The sequence below is a fragment of the Lithobates pipiens genome, unplaced genomic scaffold (genome assembly GCF_037356315.1).
Source record: "Lithobates pipiens isolate NorthernLeopardFrog02 unplaced genomic scaffold, aLitPip1_a1.2 Scaffold_25, whole genome shotgun sequence".
Taxonomy (NCBI): Eukaryota; Metazoa; Chordata; class Amphibia; order Anura; family Ranidae; genus Lithobates; species Lithobates pipiens.
Genome location: NW_027507787.1, coordinates 226,722,919 through 226,748,406, shown reverse-complemented (window position 1 = coordinate 226,748,406; position 25,488 = coordinate 226,722,919). Strand labels below are relative to the sequence as shown.

The 25,488-nt window shown below is 41.8% G+C and overlaps 1 protein-coding gene across 1 annotated transcript; it reads left to right on the top strand.

The window, feature by feature from the left end:
• The first annotated feature begins 229 nt into the window (after positions 1–229).
• LOC143930003 (olfactory receptor 1J21-like) lies at positions 230–1,174 on the top strand. Its single transcript, XM_077453911.1, has one exon. The coding sequence runs from the start codon at positions 230–232 to the stop codon at positions 1,172–1,174; it is 945 nt and encodes a 314-aa protein (XP_077310037.1).
• Positions 1,175–25,488: the final 24,314 nt, after the last annotated feature.

Below are 25,488 nucleotides of genomic sequence, written 5' to 3'. Positions count from 1 at the left end.
CCTGTGCTGGAACGCATATGGCAGCGTCGTGCATGCGCACTCCAGCAGGTAGCAAAATGTGATAGGTAGCCGAATGTGGCGTGACACCGATTCACAAAAAAGCTTTGGCCATGCATCTATTTTATAGGTTAGTATGTAAATGGAAAGCATATTTTATGAAAATAATCTTTTTCATATTAGTTACATTTTAAATGTTACAACTATATATATTTTTTTCCATTCAAGGAAGATGGAGGAATGCCATAACAGTACAGAAAATAAGTTCTACATTTCAGCATTTTCCTTCCCTCAAACTGGACAATGTTTCCTTTTTACTGCAGTTCTATTGATGTATCTGATGACTATTCTTGGAAACATGACCATTGCTGTATTGGTGTGTTTGGCTCCCCAGCTCCATACTCCAATGTACTTCTTCTTGAGTAATCTTGCTATTAGTGATGTTATATATGCTTCAGTTACTCTTCCAAAACTGCTCCTCATACTCCTAACAAATGACCACTGGATGTCTTTCTCTGCCTGTATGACTCAGGTGTACTTCTTCTCATTGTCAGCTGGTTGTGATATGTTTCTACTGACCTCCATGTCCTACGACCGATATATGGCAATCTGTAAGCCGTTACAATATTCCTTACTCATGAGTAAAGATATATGCATTTCATTGGCTCTAACCCCTTGGCTCATATCAATAACTAATTCAACAGTCAATGTGTTAGCCACATCTCTTTTGTCCTTCTGTCTCCCACAAAATGTTGACCATTTCTTTTGTGATCAGAAAGAGCTATATGCAATAACCTCTAGTGATGCTACAAGCAGATCCATACTTATGTTATGTCAGGATGCACTGTTGGTATCTGTCCCTTTTTTGCTTATTATGACCTCCTATGTATTCATCATCTCCACCATACTAAAAATTCGCTCCTCGGAGGGCCGACTGAAAGCTTATTCCAGTTGCACCTCCCACCTCACTACAGTAATATTATTCTATGCTCCAATCATTATAATTTATGGTAAACCAGAATCTGAAGGTTCTAAGGAACTGGACAAGCTGCTGACCTTGCTTTATACAGCTGTGGTCCCAATGCTCAACCCATTTGTCTACTCTTTGAGGAACAAAGATATTTTTAATGCTATCAAAAATATAAAAAGCAAATTGAACATGATTTACATTAAATAAATATTTGCCAGGGGCGTGGCCAAGACCGGCATGTGAGAGGACGTACTTCTCACAGCTCCTGCCTGATCCGCTCATCGATCCTTCCCCGGCAGCCACAATCCTGCTTTTTTCAGCTTCCCAGCTGGCTACCGAACACCAGCACCTCCCGGTCCCACCGCCGGCCCTCTGTACCCGAGGGAAGACCCACAGAGGCCCGTTGGAGATGGCGGGACCGGACTCCCAAGATGGCGCCACAGTGTCGGCGGCCATGGCACAGCGCACTCTGCAGCATGCAGATAAACCCAGAGAGGGAGGTAGCAGAAGAGCTCCAAAGACTCAGGGTAAGGAGCAATACCGGGACATTCTGTATTACGCTCAAAAGCTGCAGGGCCCTGAAGCTATTGATACAGCGGAGGAGATACAGAGGGGAAAGATTGATCTGTTTACACAGGCAGACTGGGGACATGTCATGACAGAGGGCCAGGGCAAAATTCGGTGAGGTGAAGAAACGCCTGAGAGCTCTACAACTGCCCTACACCATGCTTTACCCAGCCAAGCTACAAGTGACAGCGGAGGGGCATGCACAGTTTTTTGAGTCAGCTAAAGATGCGGTAGCCTGGTTGGATCATAATGAGCAGGCTCTTCGCCACCACAGGGTGCATGCTGCTGGAGATTGATACCATTGCAGAATTCTGAGACCCGCATGACAGGCATGGCCTTTAGACTGCTTTTGCCCATGTTGTAAAGCACTTAGCATGGGCCATCTTCTGTTTTGCCTAACTTACCTTGGCGGCCCTACCTCATCTTTAACGGTTCTCTTCTATTTCCCTACTGCCGGGGAAAGATGTGTTCTTATTGAAGCGCTAAGAACTTATCTGTGACTTTCAATTCTATGACCACCCCTTTATTTTCTCTGGGGAAAATTTTTTATTTTCTTTTTTGGAAAATGCAGGATTCCCAAAGTTGGCCATCTGTTAGGCCGTAATGCAACAAAAAGTTTTGCCCCGTTGGCAGAGTTAACCTGGAGACCCGAACCTGCTCAGACCTTCTGGCATTATTACGTTGAAGGTGATTTTTGCGGGTCATGGAACCTCCAAGCTAAATATGACAGTTCCGCTGTGCCTTATTACAGCATACAGTCTAGATCATCATGCAGTCTGAGTAACTTTACCAGTTTGTTTAATGGAAGTCACGAGTACATGGAAGTTTGCCTGCTTTTTACCTTCCTCGCCCCTGATGGCTACCCGCTACTGGGGGAGCCTGGGGGCCTCATTTGGCTTACACTCTTCCCTCCATGATGGCGGGTGCAGCAGTAGTTTCATGGAACATTAGGGGCCTGAACCCCCCTCTTAAGCGCACAATGATATTTGCTTGTTTAAAGAAGTTTTTCCCTGCCATTTTATGTTTACAGGAGACGCACCTTACCGGTGCCACCAGGGGCTGTTTGAAGTATCTGTGGATTGGCTGGGCTTACCACTCCACTCACACCTCCTTTTCCCGGGGAGTGAGTGTAGTGGTACACAGGTCCCTGGATTATCAGGAATATGCTTCCAAATTAGATTTAGAGGGAAGATTTGTATTTTTACACTGCTGTATTGGTATTTTGCAATGTGTATTGGCTTGTGTGTACATACCTCCTCCATTTGATGCACGGGTGCTCTGGCTGCTCCTAGAATTTTTAGGGGGCAGCCGGATCTCCCGTTACTGAAAGTGGGGGACTTTAACAGTTGGTTGAATGTGGGTTTAGATAAACATCCGGCTCTGGGGGCACACAGCCCTCCGAGGCTAACTCCTCTGGCAAGGTTGTTACAGGAGGTGGGCTGGGTAGACATATGGAGGCAACATAATCCATCTAGCAAACAATTCTCTTGTTTTTCGAAAACTCATGGGTCTTTGTCCAGGATAGACTTGGCGGTGGGAAACTCAACCATGCTCCCCTCGGTCTTAGATATTTCTTATAAACCTAGATGTGTTTCGGACCACTCGTATCTGGTGGTCAATTTAATTGTCACACAAACATCCTAACTTTCTAGGGCCCCCTGGAAATTAAATGCATTCTGGCTTCAGTTATTTACAACACATGTGGAGATAGAGGGGGGCATCCGAGAGTTTTTTACTCAGCAACCTGGCTCACTGACGGTACTTACTAAATAGGAGGCGTTCAAGACATTTCTGAGGCAGCTACTTAGTAAGGAGGTTACGAAAGTTAAGAGACGGTCGTAGACTCTCATGGAGGCGCTTGAGGTACGGGTTCATTCCCTGGAAGCAAGATACATTCAGGACCCTACAGAGTCCGTAAAGGGGGCATGGCAGTCGGCTCAATCAGCATATAACCACTTGTTAGCCTCCTCGGCGGAAAAAAAGAGATTTTTCTCGAGGACAGCTTTTTTTGAGGAAGGGGAGGTTACTGGACGTCTTTTGGCCAGAATAGCTAACTCTGAGCAGAAATCTCCAGTTATAGGAACCATACGAACGAAAGAGGGGCAAATTGGTTCATTCCTCTGATAGGGTGATACAGACGCTAGCTGACTACTATGAGGACCTATACCGCCCAACCTCGCAGTATGGTCCTGAGGAGCTGACTGCTTACTTAGATGAAATTCCATTCCCACAACTCTCGGGGACCCATTGTGAGACATTGGATGACCCACTCACCCTTGAGGAACAACAGATTGCGGTATCGGGGTTCCCCAACTGTAAGGCCCGGCGGAGGGGGGATGGGATTCCTATTGAGATCTACAAGCAATTTTCGGAGATATTACTCCCTAGGCTGCTTGGGGTGTTCAACGCTGCCAAGGAGGTAGAGACCTTGCCCCCCTCTATGTCTGAGGCAAATATTGTTTTAATTTTGAAACCTGATAAGGACTCAGTAGACCTGGCCTCTTACAGGCCGACATCATTTTTACAATCCAATATTAAGATATTGGCCAAAGTGTTAGCACTCCGATTAAACAAAGTAATTACCTCAGTGATACATGCAGACCAGGCAGGCTTTATGCCAAATAAATCCACGGCAGTAAATCTCAGGAGACTATTCCTCAATATCCAATCACTGGCTCATAATGTAGGTAAGAGGGCTCTCTTGTCCCTTGATGCTATGAAAGCATTTGATAGTGTGGAGTGGCCCTATCTTTGGGAGCTACTGAGGCGATTTGGCTTTGGGGTTGGGTATATCTCTTGGGTGCGGCTGCTTTATCACCTCCCGAGCGCGGCCATTAGGGAGGCCGGCAGGCTATCCTTGTCATTTCAACTTGGTCGGGGCACTCGGCAGGGGTGCCCATTGTCCTCCCTGCTGTTTTCCCTGGCAATAGAACCACTGGCCATTAGGATCAGGGAGCACAGAGGCATCACAGGTTTCTGCTATGGGGATAGACAGGAAAAGGTTATGCAGATGATATGATGATTTTACTGGGTGACATGGCACAGTCTCTGAGCAACACGCTAGATACAGTGATCCATTTGGGGAGTTCTCCGGCCTTATGATAAATTGGTCCAAATCAGCACTTATGCCAATAGATGAACCACAAATACAGCAAGGGAGGTGGGTGGGAGAGATCCCTATCGCCCTCACTTTTAAATATCTGGGGATAAAGGTGACCCCTCGGATCAGAGACTATACCGCTTTAAACATCGCACCGCTGCTGACCAGGTTCCGTTCAAGGACTAAAACTTGGAACACGCTATGTATGTCGTCTGCGGGCAAGGTGAATCTTATTAAAATTATTCTAATGCCCCAACTGATATACATGTTGCACAACTCCCCATAAGTGATTCCATTAAAGACCTTCAGAATAGTAAACTCAATATTCTGAGAGCTAATATGGAAAGGCCGACCCCCTAGGATTAAATTAGAACACCTCCAACGCCCGAAGTTGGAAGGTGGCCTAGTGTTGCCAAACCCCTGGCTATACTATTTGGCTTCTCAACTGCAACATTTGATAGGCACCATGGTCCCAGAGGGAGACCTCACTAATAGAATCGCCAGCGCTTCTGAGGTCATTATGCTGCGCACGGTGGGTGGGAGATCTATTCCAACTGCCCTTGAGGCTCTAGCCTTCAGTAAACCCCTCCAAAAAAGTTTCCCCACATAGAATTTAATACAGAAAATATGGAACAAAACCAAATATTTGCAGGGAGCAACGGGAATTAGTGAATATAGCCCTATATGGGCTAATGAGTCTTATCCTGAATTAGCTAAGCTACAGCACAAGGAGAGATGACAGAGGAGGGGTGTGTTTTATCTCACACAGATAATCAGCAATGGTAAACTATTACCCTTTGCTACCCTGAGAGCAAGATATCATCACATATGTACTTTTACTATATGCAACTTAGGCATGCCTTTTTAGCCCAATCAAAGGTCTCTGAGTGGCAGGTGGAGGGACTGCCTCTTGTCTCCCAGCTTAAAACAGCCGAAAATTCTAAAGGATTCATCTCGCAGAGCTACGCCACACTTCTAAGCAGATTCTTGTTGAAACACCCCCTGACTGTCAAAAGGAAATGGGAATTAGATGTAGGGCCCCTGGAGGACGAGCAGTGGGAAGAAGTGTTGCAGTCAGTGGCCGTATGCTCGCTGAATGTGACGCAAAGACTTACACAACTGTACACCATACTGAGAATTTACTATACATCCCACAGGTTACACTCTATGGGACTTACACTGACACCCGTCATGTACCCTGAGCACGATATTTTGGGTGTCAGTCCCCTGGGACCCTAGGTGCTGCATTTTGAACTTTCTGGATGAACTGGAGTGGGAATCACATACTAGAGAGGCCCTGACTAGGGCGCTCTTTGCAGCCCGCAAGTTGATAATGCTCCACTGGAAATCAGACTTACCTCCAACAGTCTGGGAGTGGACCACCACTATAGGCAATACGCTGAGAATGGAAAAAATTGTATATCAGCATAGAGGTTGTCCTGATAAATTTGAAAAATGATGGGAGCCGTGGCTGTCTTGCCCCGGATGATCTAATCATGGGCCAACTGCTCGGTTCTGGGGTGGGATGAATACTACACTACAACTATATTTCTACCTGCACGGTTATGGTCTAATGTTTTGGTTTGTGTACGGATTAACAACAATATCAGGTTGTAGATGGGATGGATTGGGGGGATTCAAACGCTCTTAAGCAATTCAAACGCTCTTAAATGCTCTTGTCCTCGGGCCACTTTGCACTGTATTACATTGTTATGTATTTGTTTTTGGATATTTGGACTGTATGCATGAACTACTGAATAAAGTTCTTTCTGGATATAAAAAAATAAATAAAATATTTGCCAGATCCTGTAACTAATTTATTGTATGAGAACCATGTGCACAAAGGGCCAGAATATTTAAATATGGATTTAGCACGGTGTATGAAACCTATTTTAGGGGTTTTATTCCATAATTTCCCCATGTGGATCAGTAGCTCTGTTGGCCATACGTTTGCCCATCGACCACTTAATCTACTTTAGCCCAAAAGATTCAGAATCTGACACAGCCACCTGTATTTGAGAGCAGAAACTGAAATTAAACATAGAAATAGAGAAAGGAGTGCCAGACTTGACACTGACATATAATCACACACACATAGGTTAGACGTGATGGACTTGTGTCTTTTTTCAAACTCACCTACTATGTAACTATGTGACTTGAATTGGATAAAAGAGTGCAAGATAGTTTTAATTGTTGATGAAAAAAGTCATATAAAAACATCCAATGTATTTTTGGGGGGAGGGGGGGGACACCACTTCCCCTTTAACACAAGATAAGACTTGGATGGACTCACAGAAACCAGTGACTTCAAAGATCTAAATTAAAACTGTTATTGACCTCTCCTCATGGAAGAATAAATTGACAGCAGTTGCGGAGCAGCAATGGAGGCCTCCGCTGCTGCTCATCATCTCATGTCAGGTACTGGTACTGGTTCTGATATAGATCTGTGAAGTAACTAGCTTCTCCTTGTCCACCTAAGTCTTGTCCTATGTTGAGTCCTGATGAAGTGGAAACAGTGCTGCCCCCTGAAACATGTTGGCTGTTTTTTATGTTTTTTCTTTATAAACAATTTAATCAAAAGCATTTATCTTGGACTCTTTATCTGACTTTGGTCTGGCACCTCTGGTAATGTTGGATGTCCATGAATGGAAACCCTGCTGGGTGAAGCCCACCTCACAAAAGCTAAGGAGTTTGTTTTCCCTGTGCCTCTTTAGGTAGTATGCAGTACTGAAATTGAACAAACCAGGTAATATTTTTCTGGTTGTCCAGATTCCCTGACTCTTATGGCTTAGATTTCCTGTTCTTGGCCATCACAGGTGGAACCTGGTGTGCCCTTATGCTGCTATAGCCTGATCTTTTCCAGTTTCCATGTGTTTTGGACACTGTAGTGTGTATAAACCAAGGAAATATGCAGTTTTTTTGTCGGCAACAAACAACACATCTGGCACCAACAAGAACTACACAGTCAAATTTACTTTGTTTACACATGTGGGGGAAAGTGGAACGGCCATTTTATTTCTCAAACATTTAGTTTTGAATTCTTTATTTATTTACAGAAAAACAGAGATGAATCAAAAATAGCTGTTACACACTGCATCCTAATTTCTTCATATTATATTCATAATTTAAATCAAAGTATATTTTACAAATTTTAAATCTGTAAACCTGTTATTTTTATACCAACATAACCATCTTAACCACTTGATATATGTACATTGGCCGGGTGGGAGCTCTCTACTTCTGAGAGGACGTTCAGGAACGTCCTCTCAGAAGGAGGGGGATCGCGCGTGCCCGATGTGCTCGTGTCACCCGGACACGGCACATCTCGGATAGGCAGGAGGGCTCTGTGATTGGCCCTCCTGATCACATGACGGCCGTGTCCAATCACGGCCGTCGTGTGATGTAAACAAACAGCCGGTTGCTAGGCAATCAGCTCCTCCTCTCCTCACACAGAAGTCATCGCTGAGGAGAGGAGAGCAGATCGCTGCAGCCGGCTGGTGATCAGTGAGTATGAGGTGTTTTTACAGCTTTTTACTAACTGATCACTAGTCTAGTGTAAACACACATGTCACCACAATACACGTCACCACACATGTCCCCAAAACACACATGTCCCCAAATAATAAAAAGACATGTCCCCAAATAAAAAAACACATATCCCCCACATATGTCCCACTAAAATCACATATTCCAATGATTATCTGCACACATATGTACGTGATCACCTGCACACATACTGTATGTACATGATCATTTGCGTACATATGTCCGTGATCACACAAACCAATTATTATACACTTAACGGAATTTTTTTTACCAAAAACATGTAGCAGAATACATTTTGGCTTAAATTTATGACAAAATTAGATTTTATTGGATTTCTTTTAAAATAGAAAAAAGAAAATATTGTTTTTTTTCCAAATTTCCGCTTTTTTTGCGCTTAAATCGCAAAAAATAAAAAACTGAGTCGTGAATAAATACCACCAAAATAAAGCTCTATTTGTGCGAACAAAATGATAAAAATTTCATTTGGGTACAGTGTAGCATGACCGCGCAATTGTCATTGAAAGTGCGAGAGCGATGAAAGCTGAAAATTGGGCTGGGAAGGAAGGGGGCGAAAGTGCTCTGTATTGTAGTGGTTATTAAATTCCCCTTTCTAACCTACTATGCTAAGTCCCCTGACCCTCCTCTCTCCCCCAGTCCAGATAGATTCATTCATTTATTGCCCCTTATATCCTCATTTTAGTGTTCCTCCCTAAATTACTCCCTATATTCCTCTCCAATCAGCCTCTTTCCTTCCTCTGTTTGCATAAAGATCTCCCAGGGTGCCCATATTTGAGATATTTGTTCTTTTTTGTCCATGGTCGTAGATATCAGATTTTCCATAATCCCAATACTTCTTACTTTATTAAGCCACATGGATATCTGGGGTGCTCTTGGGTCCTTCCAACATGTGGTGATACAGCTTTTAGCAGCATTCACCAAATCACTTATAATCAAGTTTTTATATCTCTCCGTTGGAATTGGTGAGGATTGCAGAAGAAAAAATGCTGCATCCTCAAGGATCCGATATTCTGTAAATAATTGAGTGATTCTCTGAACTTCTTGCCAAAACTGCCTAATTATTGGGCATGTCCAGAAAATATGTACTATGGTCTCTCTTGGCAGCCCCTCCAACACCTATCCGATGCTTTTTGGGAGAATTTATTCATTAATGAGGGAGTGTAGTACCAGCGCGTTAGTAATTTAGAATTCAACTCCTGTATCTTAGTATATCTAGATGATTTTAGAGTTAGATGTATTATTTGCTGTCGTTGGTCTATTGTAAAGATTTGTTCCAGATCTCTCTCCCACTTTCCCAAACGTAACATTCTAAAATCCTCCAGAGGGGCAGTCAACAAGGCATATATATCTTGGAGATAACGTGAGAGAGAGGCCCCTTCTCCTCGCAGTACCTCTCAAATTTTGTGCTTGGATGACTATAACTTTGCTGTGGCCCCAATGTTTCCAAAAAATGTCGAATCTGTCGTGCCTGCCAAAAGGGTATTTCAAATTGTCCTCCCAAATGCATAAGAAGATCTATTGTTGGCCATTTATTAGAGCTGATAAAATGCGCAGCTTGAAAGACGCCTTTCTCTTTTAATTTCTTGAATACTCCTGGCCCTAGGCCAGGTGGAAAATCTGGATTACCCAAGATAGGAAACAGGGGTGATTTCAGGGATGAAAATTTAGGATTCTGAATAACCTTTGAGCCCATCCGAAGTGTGGGCCCTATCAGAGGATGTAGTTCTAATGCAGAGGGTATAGCAGCGTAGCACCATATAGCTCTATTTAATGGGATTGAGTTTATATGTTGTTCAATGGTAGTCCACAGTTTACTCTCTCCATGTCGACACCAATCAATTATTCTACCTAATTGAGCAGCTTGGTAATATTTATATAAATCTGGTGCCGCTATTCCTCCTGCTGCTTTGGGTAGGGTCAGCAGTTTTCTGTTAATCCTTGGGCGCCTACTCGTCCAGATAAATTTTGTGAAAACAGCTCTAATTTGACTAAAAAAGGTCAGAGGAATGGACACCGGTAGTGCCTGGAAGAGATACAGGAATTTTGGCACTATGTTCATTTTCAATATGTTACTTCTCCCGAACCAAGAATGCCTGGCTTTACTCTATTTTTCTAACAATACTCTAACTTCTCTAAGTAGAGGTAGATAATTTAGGGCATAGGTATCTGTTAACTTCGGTGGAATCTCTATTCCTAAGTATTTTAATGCTCTTGCTGTCCACCTAAGCTTAAAGCTATTTTCTAGATTCTTTTGTAAAGGGCTTCCAGGGACACCCTCATCACCTCCGATTTGCTGTAGTTTATCTTGAAGTTCAACAGAGCTCCGTAGTACTCCACTTGCTTTTTAAGGTTTGGTAGTGATATTTGTGGATTCGTAATTGAAAAGAGTAAGTCATCCGCATATGCGGAGGCTTTATACTCCTGTTTTCCCATAAAAATACTTCTGATATTGGGGTTCTGTTGAATCTTATTTAGTAAAGGCTCCAGCGTCAGAGCAAATAGAAGAGGCGATAGGGGGCATCCCTGGTGCGTCCCATTTGATATTGAGAAATTTTCGGAATATACTCCATTAGCCTTTACCAAGGCTTGTTGTGTAGAATATATCCCTGCTATCCAGTGTAGCATTCGATCTCCCATTCCCATATGTTTTAACACTCCCATCATGAAGGTCCAATTGACCCTATCAAAGACCTTTTCCGCATCTGTATTCCCAAAGATACTCGGCATCCTCCTTTGATTTACATATTGGACCAGATTCAGTACTTTAATAGTGCTATCTCTAGCTTCTCGTGTAGGTATAAACCCCACTTGATCCAATTGTACCAACTGCGTCAGATAGGGTTGTAAACGGGATGCGAGTATCTTTGTGAATATTTTCAGGTCAACGCTCAGTAATGATATCGGACGATAGCTACTGCACACTGACTGATCCTTCCCTTCTTTTGGTATTACGACAATATGTGCCCTTAATGCCTCTAGTGGGAGAGATTATATTTGTCCCCAGGCATTAAAAGTTTTGGTCATGTATGGGCTTAATGATGTAAAAAAAACTTTTAAAGTATTGTAAGGAAAACCCGTCTGGGCCAGGTGCCTTCCCGTTTTTCATCGTCCTCATTGCTGTAGACACTTCCTCTGTTGAGATTGGCATCTCCAGCTCTATATGAGCTGGGGATGGCAACCTGACTAAATGTGAGGACGGAGGTTAAATATTCTTCCACCAACGAGGGGGATAAGGAAGGCACTGATAGATTACATAATGCCATATAGAATTCTCTGAATTCCCTTACAATGTCTTTCGGCACCAGAGTTTTTTGACCTCCTTTTGTTTTAATGCAGGGTATATACAGTATGACCGTCTCTGTTGTTCTTTTAGTTTTTTTCCCAGCACTTTCCCACACTTGTCTCCAGATTCATATGTTACTCTCCTCCCTTGTTGTAGTATTGCCCTTGCTTTATACCGAAAAAGATCAGATAGTTGTCTTCTTAGATGTGCTACTTCAATTCCTATTTCCTTTTCCAATGTCTTCTTGTGTTTTTTCTCTATTTCCTGTATCTTCTCCAGTAGCACCACTGTCTGCTCTTTTTTGGCCTTTTTCACTCGAGAGCCATGTTTTATTAAGATTCCTCTACTTACCACCTTGTGGGCTTCCCAAACTATCCCCATATCAGTCTCCCCATTATCATTTATTTGAAAATATAAATTTTTTTTTTATTCAGATCCTCTCGAATTTCAGGACACTGCAAGAGGCTTTCATTTAATCGCCATCTCCATTCCATCTTTTGGGTCGCCCCTCCAGAGATATCCTCATTGTGATTGGTGCATGGTCTGACCACGTTATATTTCCTATTAGAATATCCCATACTGTTGAGAGTATCTGTTGTGGTATTAAAAATAAATCAATTTGTGAGTATAATTGATGTGGATTAGAGAAATATGTAAAATCCCTCTCTTCTGCATGGAAGGCCCTCCAGACGTCTACTAATTGGAATTCATCCAATTTACAAGAAATATTTTTTCTTATTCCAATATAAACTGAAGATGTTCCCTTGGACGTGTCTAATTTAGGGTCTAGGGGGACATTAAAGTCCCCCCCCTATAATCAATTTTCCCTCTTTGAATTCCATTAATTTGGAAAGAACTTTATTCAAGAAGCTATCTTGATGTACATTTGGGACATATATAGTTGCTAACGTCACTTTAACTGTTCCTATGAAGCCCTTGAGAAAAATATATCTTCCTCCTACATCCAGGCATTTATCTACCAGTGACCAAGCAATTCGGTTGGAGATTAAAATAGCTACTCCTTTAGTTTTGGCCTCCTGATTAGAGGCATGATATACATTTGGGAAAAATCTATTTTGAAGATGGGGAAAAGCACTCACCTTCAAATGTGTTACTTGCACCATGCCCACGTTGGTTTTTAGGCGTTTAAACTCATTTAGTAACATTTTTAGTTTTTCGGGAATATTAAGCCCTCTAGCATTTACTGATGTAACACATAGCCCCTCTATTCTCTCCTGGACCTGGGGGACGACCGAGGGAGAGAAGAAAAAAAAACCCCCAAGGGGAATTTCTAAACTAAATTTCCCAGCACCTACCTATGGGTACATTAGTTTCCCATAGGTGTTGGATGACTAGGTGACTAGCTAAAGCCTGAGTTGGCGAAGCACTTCAACCTGTCCCTCCATACATTCCCAGTATGCTTTTATCCTCCAATGTGAAATTATTTTCTTTTGTCCCTCCCCTCCCCCTGCTATAGAATTTTACCTAATCCTTTATGTAAACCACTGTATCACAATCATACTCTGTATTTCCTCTTCCCTTATAAGGACAAGCTTGTCCCATGGCCACACGCTGATGACGATGCACAGCGTCCACAACCAGCACTGTTGCCTCTTGACTGTCTACCTCTCCTTGTTGGCCTTTCAGACATACTAATGGCCTGCAGGGAGATGAGAACACCAGCAATTGGGGTAGCTTTAGGTGCACACTGAGCAGATGAAACAGCACACCAAATGTAATTACTGCAGCTGCCTGCCTGGGGTATAGGATCTGCAAAACACCAGCAATTGGGGTAGCTTCAGGTGTACACTGTGCAGGTGGCACAATACACCAACTGTAACTGCTACAGCTGCCTGTGGTATAGGACTAGAACAACAGCAGCAATTGGGGTAGCTTCAGGTGTACACTGTGCAGGTGGCACAATACACCGACTGTATCTACTGCAGCTGCCCGTGGTATAGGACTAAAACAACACCAGAAATTGGGGTAGCTTCAGGTGTACACTGTGCAGGTGGCACAAATACACCGACTGTAACTGTTGCAGCTGCCTCTGGTATAGGACCAGAACAACACAAGCAATTGGGGGTAGCTTCAGGTGTACACTGTGCAGGGAGCACAATACACTGACTGTAACTGCTGCACCTGCCTGTGGTATAGGACCAGAACAACACCAGCAGTTGGGGTAACTTCAAGTGTACACTGTGCAGGTGGCACAATACACCGACTGTAATTACTGCAGCTGCCTATGGTATAGGACCAGAACAACACCAGCAATTGGGGTAGCTTCAGGTGTACACTGTGCAGGGGGCACAATACACCAACTCTAACTGCACTAGGTTCAAAAGAAATGTAGACACTGTCTCTGCCTATCTGTCTCTGAGCCGCCCGCAACAAACCACACAAGGCATTATACAGTGTACTAAACCCCCTGAGCTATAATTGGCCACAGGCATCTTGCCTGTGGTCAATTATGGCTCTCCTTGCTGTCGGCGCTGTGATTGGCCAAGCATGCGGGTCATAGTGCATGCTTGGCCAATCATCAGCCAGCAATGCACTGCGATACTGCAGTGCATTGTAGGCCATGAGCACCACACGAATGTGCCGTGAACGGCCCATAAAGTTCTGGCTTCGCCGAACGGAACACCCGGTGTTCGAGTCGAACATGCGTTCGACTCGAACACCCAGCTCATCCCTACTGCCTAATATTATAGAAGGTGTGAAAGATTTAGAAACTATCCTATCACCATGTAATGTAAATGGTTATCACCTGAGCCTACTATTTTAAAGAGGGTCAGGTTTTAAAAACTTTCAGAAGTTGATTAGTCTCAGATAGTGAAGAGTAAATGGGGGATAAATCTGGAAATCAATTCTGGACATTTTCAAGGCCAATAGGCACGGGGTTGTCAAGTAAGGGCCATGAAGAACTTGGCACCGCCATGGGGGACTTGTACGAATGCAGAAAAAAAATGTGGAGAAATACTGTGTAGCAGGAAGAGGGCTTTCCATTTTTTGGGACTTGATAAAAACACTTATTCCTCCAATTACTGACTTGGGAAACGCATTTAAAGTGACATTAACCACTTAAGGACCAGCCCATGCAGATATACTGCGGCAGGGCGGCCCTCCTGTGCAAAATCACATACAGGTATGTGATTTCATGCAGTGAGTCTAGGGCGCACACGTGCGCTGCCAGTGACTCCCCCCTGCTGTGATTGGATAGAACAGGTCTCCACATCTGACAGTCCAATGGTTGCCGGGACCCGCTGATTGTTCACAGGAGAGGCAGAATGGTGGTCTGACTATGTAAACAAGGCAGACCACCGTTCAGTGAGGGAGGAAGGTGGAGATGCTAAGCAGAAACACTGATCTCTGTTTTCCTCCAGTCACAGCATTCCACCCCACAGTTAGAAAGGTCTCCCTAGGAGCACATTTAACACTTTTATCATCCCTGATGTTAACCCCTTCCCTGCCTGTGTCATTAGTACAGTGACAGCGCATGTTATTTAGCACAGATCACTGTATCAGTGTCACTGGTCCCCAAAAAGTGTCAAAAGTGTCAGTTAGGTATCTGATTTGTATATCAAACAAAAGCACCTTGTCTTCATTTAACCACTTAAGGACCGCCGTATTGCCAATGTACGTCATTACAATGGCACCGGCAGGCACAAGCACGTACATGTACGTGCCTGCCTTCCAGGGGGTGGGGGGTCTGATCGGACCCCCTCCTGCTGGATACGGTGGTCCGTTTTGCTGCAGGAGTGATCCGGGATGAGGGGATGGCTGTTGGTTTCTGGCCACCCCCTCTCGATCGCTCCTGGCGAATGAGAAGCTTACACAGGCAGGGAGGAAGTGATGTCATTCTCCTCGGGGCGGTCTTTTAGACCAGACTACGAGGAGAAGACTAAAAGTAAGTGCACCAAACACTACACTAACACATAGGTACACATAGGTACACAAACCCCCCCCCCGATCACCCCCCCGATCGCCCCCCGATCCCCCCCCCAGTCACAGTGTCACTGATTGCAGTGATCATTTATTTACTGATCACTGCATTCAGTGTCAGTTGTAAAAGTAAAAACTGTCAGGGCAGTTAGTGTTAGGTCCAGGGTAGCCCCCTACCACCCCCAATAAAGGTTTAACCCCCTGATTGCCCCTAGAGTTAACCCTTTCACCCCCTTTTGCCAGTGTCACTAAGCGATCATTTTTCCGATCGCTGCATTAGTGTCGCTAAGTAGCTAGTTATTTTTTTAGGTTCACCGACAGGTTTTTATAGCGCTAGGTACCCCGATATACTACCCAATAATGGTTTTAACCCCCTGATTGCCCCTAGTTAACCCTTTCACCCCCTTTTGCCAGTGTCACTAAGCGATCATTTTTCTGATCGCTGCATTAGTGTCACTAGTGCCGCTAGGTAGCTAGTTATTTTTTTAGGTTCACCGCCAGGTTTTTATAGCGCTAGGTACCCCGATATACTACCCAATAATGGTTTTAACCCCCTGATTGCCCCTAGTTAACCCTTTCACCCCCTTTTGCCAGTGTCACTAAGCGATAATTTTTCTGATCGCTGCATTAGTGTCACTAGTGTCGCCAGGTAGCTAGTTATTTTTTTAGGTTCACCGCCAGGTTTTTATAGCGCTAGGTACCCTGATATACTACCCAATAATGGTTTTAACCCCCTGATTGCCCTTAGTTAACCCTTTCACACCCTTTTGCCAGTGTCACTAAGCGATCATTTTTCTGATCGCTGCATTAGTGTCACTAGTGTCGCTAGGTAGCTAGTTATTTTTTTAGGTTCACCGCCAGGTTTTTATAGCGCTAGGTAACCCCATATACTACCCAATAATGGTTTTAACCCCCTGATTGCCCCTAGTTAACCCTTTCACCAGCGATCACAGTATAAGTGTCACTGGTGACGCTGGTTAGCCAGTTAGTTATTTAGGTTCCCCGCCAGGTTTTTATATAGCGCCAGGGACCCCCATATACTACCTAATAAAAATTTGAACCCCCTGATTGCCCCTAGTTAACCCTTTCACCAGTGATCACCGTATAAGTGTTACGGGTGACTCTGGTTAGTTTGCTTTTTATAGCATCAGGGCACCCACCATTTATTACCCAATAAAGGTTTAACCCCTGATCACCCGCGGGTGATATCAATTAGGTTTTAGGGTCAGGGTCTGCGTCGCCCCAGGCAGCGCTAGGTTAGTGCCAGTACCGCTAACACCCACACGCAAAGCATAAACCTCCCGTAGTGGTATAGAATCTGAACAGATCAATATCTGATCTGATCAGATCTATACTAGCATCCCCAGCAGTTTAGGGTTCCAAAAAAACACATTGTTAGCGGGATCAGCCCAGATACCTGCTGGCACCTGCGTTTTGCCCCTCTGCCCAGCCCACCCAAGTGCAGTATCGATCGATCACTGTCACTTACAAAACACTAAACACATAACTGCAGCGATCGCAGAGTCAGGCCTGATCCCTGCGATCGCTAACAGTTTTTTTTGGTAGCATTTTATATTTAAATCCTGAAGGCAGTGCTTGGTTTTCGGGGTCCCGTACGTGGCTAGGCTCCCAAAAAGTCCCCCACATGTGGTATCCCCATACTCAGGAGAAGCAGCAGAATTTATTTTGGGGTGTAATTTGACTTATGCCCATAGCATGTGTGAGCAATATATCATTTAGTGACAACTTTGTGCAAAAAAAAATAAAAATTGTAAAATTCCTGCAACTTGTGGCAAAATATAAAATATTTCATGGACTCAACATGCCTCTCAGTAAATAGCTTAGGGTGTCTACTTTCCAAAATGGGGTCATTTGGGGGGGTTTTGTGCTATTTTGGCATTTTATGGCCTTCGAAACTGTGATAGGTAGTGAGGAGTGAAATCAAAAATTTGCACCTTTAGAAACCCTGAAGGCAGTGATTGGTTTTCGGGGCCCCGTACGCAGCTAGACTCCCAAAAAGTCCCACATATGTGGTATCCTCGTACTCAAGAAAAGCAGCAGAATATATTTTGGGGTGCAATTCCACATATAACTATGGCATGTGTGAGCAATATATCATTTAGTGACAAGTTTTTGTAAACTTTTTTTTTTTTTTGTGTCATTATTCAATCACTGGGGACAAAAAAAAAAATATTCAATGGGCTCAACATGCCTCTCCACAACTTCCTTGGGGTGTCTACTTTCCAAAATGGGGTCATTTGGGGGGGGGTTGTACTGCCCTGCCATTTTAGCACCTCAAGAAATGAGATAGGCAGTCGTAAATGAAAAGCTGTGTAAATTCCAGAAAATGTACTCTAGTTTGTAGACGCTATAACTTTTGCGCAAACCAATAAATATACGCTTATTGACATTTTTTTTTACTAAAGACATGTGGCTGAATAAATTTTGCCCTAAATGTATGACTAAAATTGAGTTTATTCGATTTTTCTTATAACAAAAAGTAGAAAATATAATTTTTTCTCAAAATTTTCGGTCTTTTTCCATTTATATCACAAAAAATAAAAATCGCAGAGGCAATCAAATACCATCAAAAGAAAGCTCTATTTGTGGGAAGAAAAGGACACAAATTTCGTTTGGGTACAACATTGCATGACCGCGCAATTACCAGTTAAAGCAGTGCAGTGCGAAATTGTAAAAAGACCTCTGGTCCTTAGGCTGTTAATTGGTCCGGGGCTGAAGTGGTTAATAAGGTAATTCTCACCGACTATATAGCGGGGGTATAATCAAAACCATATATACCCCAAAAGAAAAAAACAGAAAAGAAATTGATACTAATACACCCTAAAGAGGTAAATTACCAATGTTTATTAAACTATCAATAGCAAAGATAAATAACAAGCATATAAAAATCGCTAAATCCCCAATACTGACCCCATACATAAAAATCCCTCTACCACCATCCCTATACAAAGATGTAACCCATTCCCCAATAAACCATATCTGTATAAAATGTTAGAAATAAACCACCCTCGCAAAGGAGGGGAGGAATACATGATACAGTGGATGATTTCCACCCTCTCCTAATATTTGACACCCCTAGTCTAACACCTATATAAACCCCCACAATCCACCTATAATGCCAGCAGAATCTGTACAATTTCAGAGGGCAGCAGCGTAGCTCCAAACCATGGATATCAATCAATGCTATTGCCTTCCAAAATGACCCGGGAAACAGTAATATAAAGTCAAACAGTCAGTCGTCCGTCAAGAGATATCTCCGACTGGAAAAGAGACAGTTCCTTCTATAGGAGAACAGATATAAAATGCTATATAGAATGTTCTTTTTCTCTTGATAGTCCTCTGTTGTAAGATGAGCTGATGAAGTTCTGACACTTAAGGAATGAAACATGTAAGCTTTTAGGTTGGACTGACACCCCGGAGGTCTTCAATTCACCTCCCCCCTATCAAGACCAAATATTACGACCTTGTGAAAGAACACTAAATGACCCTGGAGAGACATTTGTTGAAATACTAAATACAGGCACTTCAGCTGGCGGTGGACTTGTGGTAAGCAAGCATTTTGTCCATGCTCTCTCCTCTCCCTTGCAGCCACCACTGGCTGGCATATGGGAAGCCAGATCAAATGCCCGCACTGGCCGGAAAAATTGTAAGTATACAGATCTTTCTTACACAGATTAGTCAGCATAGGAATTAGGAGAGGGAATGGTCAGGGATGGGTAGTGGGGTCCCCCAGGGTTCTGTGCTGGGACCACTCCTATTTAAACAGGGTAATAACTTCTCTGCAGAATGTGGAAATCTCACAAAAAGATCTGAACAAATTAATGAGGTGGGCAACTACATGGCAAGGTTTAATGTAGAAAAATGTAAAATAATGCATTTGGGTGGCAAAAATATGAATGCAATCTATACACTGGGGGAGAACCTCTGGTGCAATCTAGGACCTGGGGGTCCTAGTAGATGATAGGTTCAGGAATGGCATGCAATGCCAAGCTACTGCTAACAAAGCAAACAGAATATTGGCAGATAAAACAATAATTGTCCTGCTCTACAAGACTCTGGTCCGGCCACACCTGGAGTATGCTGTCCAGTTCTGGGCACCAGTCCTAAGGAAGGATGTACTGGAAATGGAGCGAGTACAAAGAAGGGCAACAAAGCTGATAAAGGGTCTGGAGGATATTAGTTTATGAGGAAAGGTTGCGAGCACTGAACTTATTCTCTCTGTAGAAGAGACGCTTGAGAGAGGCTACGATTTCAATATATAAATACCGTACTAGTGACCCCACTATAGAGATAAAACTTTTTCACAAAAGGGAGTTTAACAAGACACGTGGCCATTCATTAAAATTAGAAGAAAATAGGGTTAATCTTAAACTAGAGGGTTCTTTACTGTAAGAGCAGCAAGGCTGTGGATTTCCCTTACACAGGCGGTGGTCTCAGCGAGGGCATTGATAGTTTCAAGAAACTATTAGATAAGCATCTGAATGACCACAACATACAGGGATAAACAATGTAATACTGACATATAATCATACACATAGGTTGGACTTGATGGACTTGTGTCTTTTTTCAAGCTCACCTACTATGTAACTATGAGGGAGCATTTTTAAGATTAGTTAGGTATAGCCTGGAATGCCACTTTAAGTCTTTTTACTGTGAATACAATAAGTGAATCCAACTCCAACACAAACTGACTAGAAGGTTGGTGGGCAAGTTGACTTTTATAAGAAGGGGGCTGGCACATTTACAAACCCCCATTATTGGCCATAAAAGGCCCCCTGACCACAGTTCACAGTTTATGAAACGCATTACAGTAATTAGGGTTGGGTGCACAGGCAAATTAGAACTAAATAGTTTGCTGTTCTGAGCACAGGACACGAAAAACTCTACCTTGACCCAAACTTGAATCGCATCCCTTGTTTTGGACAATCAGCATCTTACTTGACACATTCCATGAGGGTTTAGCAAATTATGGTGAATAGGGTACCTGTGTGGTATAAATTCTGGGGTATGATGAGGGCACCCATTAGAACCAAAGACGCTGTTTGGAAAAGTAGCCCAATGACTTCAACATTAGAAAACAGAGAGGGTCTGAATGTGATCAACTATTACAATCTATAATGGATAGCATCTGTACATGAACAGGTATTGTGAAATCTTATGCCCTATACACACTATCAGTTTTTCTGCTGAGTTTTTCCATCAGGTTTACCAAAACCATGTAGTAGAAGGGCCTGCCTGATTGCATGCAAATGGAAACTCCTAAGGTTTGACCTCATATTATATGGTTTTAGTAAATCTGAAGGAAAAACTCAGCAGGAAAACTGATAGTGTGTATGGGGCTTTAGTTATATAAATGAAAAGAGGGATACAATTAAAAAATGTTCACTAATCCCTTTTGTACTGTAGCATCATATTCCTCAGGTCATGTGGGGCCTATCATAGCCATATTGGATACAATGCATTATGGTGAGGACCATATTGAAACATACTTTGTAAGGCAGAAGGGACATAAGACTCATCTTGGCGTCCCATAATACATTGTGCCGGCTTCTTGGCCACAAGATAGAATACAATTCTGTATCTAAGGGTCTGACCCTCTCTGCCCCCAAGACATCTGTTGACATCATGAAAGACAATGGCACTATCATCACCCACAGAAGCTGCAGATCCAAATCTGATCCAAATCTGATCCAAATCTGATCCAAATCCATCATCCTACCCTAAATGTACCTAAAGTCAGACTGGATTATATTTGCTTCTAAATTGGAATATTTTTTGTTCTTTCACTTTATCATTTAATTCACAAGTGCATCATTATTTCCAATGATTTCTATTTTGTATCTTAATCCCACTGAGGTGCCATCTATGTCCTCCCTTAGGCCTCAGATGCTCTTTATATATATCATCACCACATAAGCAGACATTTGTGACCCTGTAAGTGAGTGTCATGCTGTCAGGTAATATTTTCTGTCCATAACAAAATAAAAGGTTTGCAAGAAAGCTTTCTAGCTATAACCCTTATGTGCACAGCGTTCTTTTTTTTTTGTTGTTTATTTAGAGATACCGAAAAGTATGATTGAGATATAAGTTTAACTATGAACCTTTGATGGTTCATGAATGTACTTAAATAAAGCGGGTGGAAACAGATCTGCATAGAAAACCCCAAATTGTTTCTGCTGTTTGATAATTTCTAGTGTAGGTATATACTTAATGTGATTGTAGCCGTATTAGTGCAATTGTGACAGAGAAAATTGAGTACTGTCCGTGATACTTTTTTTATTTGCACTAACATACAATTTTTCAGGACAGGCTTTTGGGGTATGTCCCCTTCTTCAAGGTCCAAGCAGTACTGATTTACACATTTTTAAGCAGAATGTAGAAAAAAAAAAAAAACAAGAGAAAAAGAAGAGAAAAAAAGAGAAAAAAAAAAACAACAAAAAAAAAACACATACAAATCAATGGCAATAAAGATAAGAGAAGAGTTAGTGAGATAAGACAGAGGGAGAGCTATGGAATGGAGGGGGGGGGGGGGGTTGCTAGTCACAGAGGGGGTTGTAAAACTTTAGTATAATGAGTAAGGAAACCTATATCTAAATTCAGGCCATTATTTTTGGTGTCAAAAAGAATTATCATTCTTAGTACAAAGGTTTTCCTTTCCTGGATAGTTCTGAAATTCCCTTTAAGAACTAAAACATTGAGGTCTTCTATAGTATATGGCCTGAATTTAGATATAGGTTTCCTTACTCATTATACTAAAGTTTTACAACCCCCTCTGTGACTAGCAACCCCCCCCCCCCCCCCCTCCATTCCATAGCTCTCCCTCTGTCTTATCTCACTAACTCTTCTCTTATCTTTATTGCCATTGATTTGTATGTGTTTTTTTTGTTGTTTTTTTTTTTTCTCTTTTTTTCTCTTCTTTTTCTCTTGTATTTTTTTTTTTTTCTACATTCTGCTTAAAAATTTGTAAATCAGTACTGCTTGCACCTTGAAGAAGGGGACATACCCCGAAAGCTTGTCCTGAAAAATTGTATGTTAGTGCAAATAAAAAAAGTATCACGGACAGTACTCAATTTTCTTAGTGTAGGTATATGAAATAATTTTTGTTTCATTTCCTGCATACATGAACCAAAACTGAGACAGAAAGGTCATCACTATGGTGTTGTATTGTACAATATTGTCAGTCTGGAGCTTGGAGTTTGCTTCCAGGAGTGGAAAGCAGAGGGATGTGCTCACCAGTATCCGATCAACAGTCTAGTGGATGGGGAGATGATTAAGTTAGCAGAACCTCAGCAGTCATTTTATCCTATAGTCACTTGTCATGGGGTTGAGTAACATGATGATGATTTTGGGGAAGGGGATGTGCAAAATGTGGACATGCAGGATGCTTGCTGCCAATAGGCTTAATTAATGGAGCATAAAATTAATATTCTTAGATAATGAATTTTCCAAACTTCTGCTTAAACATTCCTTTCTAATAGATGTTTGACATTCCATTTTCTATTTTTACCTTTTTTGAAAAATGATAAGTGACAAGATGGTATAAAAAAAATAAAAATAAAATCAAGCCATGGTATATTTTGCTTTTATGTAGCTCATTTCTGCATTCTCCTTTATACATACACCATCTGATATCACCTACATTTCCCCATAAACCACAACTTTTGTGTATGTGGACTTCAAGACAGCAGGGAAAGAGGATAGGCGTAATGTTTACAAGGCTTGGGGGACCAAGAATGGAAAATGGTGAATAGATGTTTCCAAATAAATGTTTATCACCTGTGATTAAAAATGTCTAACAAGAACTTACAAGACATATTATTAATAATATAAAAAATATATATATTTTGTGCTCACCCAAAATACGTGAAATATTAAGTGATTGAAAAATGGAAACAGTGCTGCTACTTATGTAAGCCTTAAATACGCGACTAATTCATATATGTAAAATATACGTGCACAACCTTATAATCATATATTACATTAAATATCAAACAATACCAGCGAAAAAGCAAAAGATCATTCAAAATATATCCATTTCACAGTGAAAAAAATATATATACAAAAAGTAGTCCATTGATCAGTGCTCAATCATTGAAAAGTGATTCACAATAAAAAGTTGAATATAAGTGCACTGCGCTTATGATTTAAAATATCAGATAATAGTGCTGCTACTTAAATCACAAAAAACATAACATAAGGTGAAAACATAAAAATATATATATATATATATATATATATATATATATATATATATATATATATATATATATATATATATATATATATATATATTCCACAGTAGCGCTCATAAATTCAAACAATAAACGTTTCAAAAAAGACAAATCAAATAAATGTCTTCAAATAAACAGTAAAAAATGATTGGAAATCCACACACAAAAACACAGTCCTTTTGATGAGTGCAAATATATATATATATATATATATATATATATATGTATATATGATGACACCAGTTCTTCCACCACAGTGATAAATGGGAGATCAATGCCTGTTAAGAAACAAGCTCACCAGTTGATATTGCCATTCACTCTCGTGTTTTGCAAAAAAGTTCAAGGATTAGATTGAACAGCTGATGTAAAACACCACACTCCGTTCACATACCTGAGTTTGACTCGACAGGTAGAACAGAGGGAGAAACAGAGCCTCCAATGTAGTAAAATCTTTTGAGATATTGATACATTTAAAATATATGTTGCACGTACATCAATTTTAGTTAAAAACAGCCTTTTTTGTAACATGGTACAAGACATGCCAGGCGGCTCTGTGTTGCGATCTCACCACTGCTTGCTTTGCTAAATGTCAGATCAGTGTCCCAGCCTCAGCATACAGTCGCACTGTTGCCATGTGACCTGACTTTGTCACAGGGGGTCTTTATGAATAAAGAGTGCTTCAGCAAAGTGCCTGTCCCACATAAACACATGCCTCTTACCAGAAGGATTGGATCCCAAGCTATAGAGAACAAACTCGCAGGAATCTATCTATTGAATATTTATTTCAGCTGGGCTTTCATAGGAATAAAGGGGAAAACAAAAAAGGGGGAAAACAAAAAAATGCAAACAACAAAATGATAGTTTGGAAAAGATTGTACAGAAGTTATTTAAATGTATTTCATTAAAGTGTTATCAAACCCAAAACTTTGTAAAATAAATGACAGCAGCTAAAATCAGCACAGCTCTTTCCCAACATGTTTTGTCTTCAAGGGACACTTCAGGGGTTTTGTCCCCTGAAGACGCGCTATAGCACAAAACACATTGGGGGCAGAGCTATGTGCTGGCATCTTACTGATGCTTCCATTTCCTGGACCAGTGGCCACCTTAGTGAGGATATTCCTGTGGTTTTTACCCCTATTATTTTTACTGCTATGTTGCTGGATATGGAATTTTTTCTTTCTTTTTTTATTTTATTTCAAAGCTATATATGATATCTATATGCCTTTTTACTTTATGTAACGCAAGATTGATACTTTTAGTAAAATTCTACACTATATAGTCCTTATAGTCCTGATGTGGCTCTGCTTTATGAGCTTTTTTCCACCCAGCTCTGTTCAAATCATTAGTAAGACCTCACCTGGAATATGCCGTTCAGTTTTGGGCACCAGTTCTCAAAAAGGATATCGGGGAACTGGAGAAAGTGCAGAGAAGGGCAACCAAACTGATAAGAGGCATGGAGGAACTCAGCTATGAGGAGAGATTAGAGGAACTAAATTTATTCACTCTTGAGAAGAGGAGATTAAGGGGGGATATGATCAACATGTTCAAATACATTAGGGGTCCATATAGTGAACTTGGTGTTGAGTTGTTCTCTGTACGGTCAACCCAGAGGACACGGGGGCACTCTTTACGTCTAGAGGAAGAGAGATTTCATCTTCAAGTACGGAAAGGTTTCTTCACAGTTAGAGCTGTGAAAATGTGGAATAGACTCCCGCCAGAGGTGGTTCTGGCCAGTTCAGTAGACTGCTTTAAGAAAGGCTTGGATACTTTCCTGATGGTACATAATATAACTAGGTACTAACATAGGTAAAGT

Excerpts from the sequence above, each read along its gene's own strand:
- LOC143930003 (XM_077453911.1), top strand. The coding sequence starts at position 230 with ATGGAGGAATGCCATAACAGTACAGAAAATAAGTTCTACATTTCAGCA.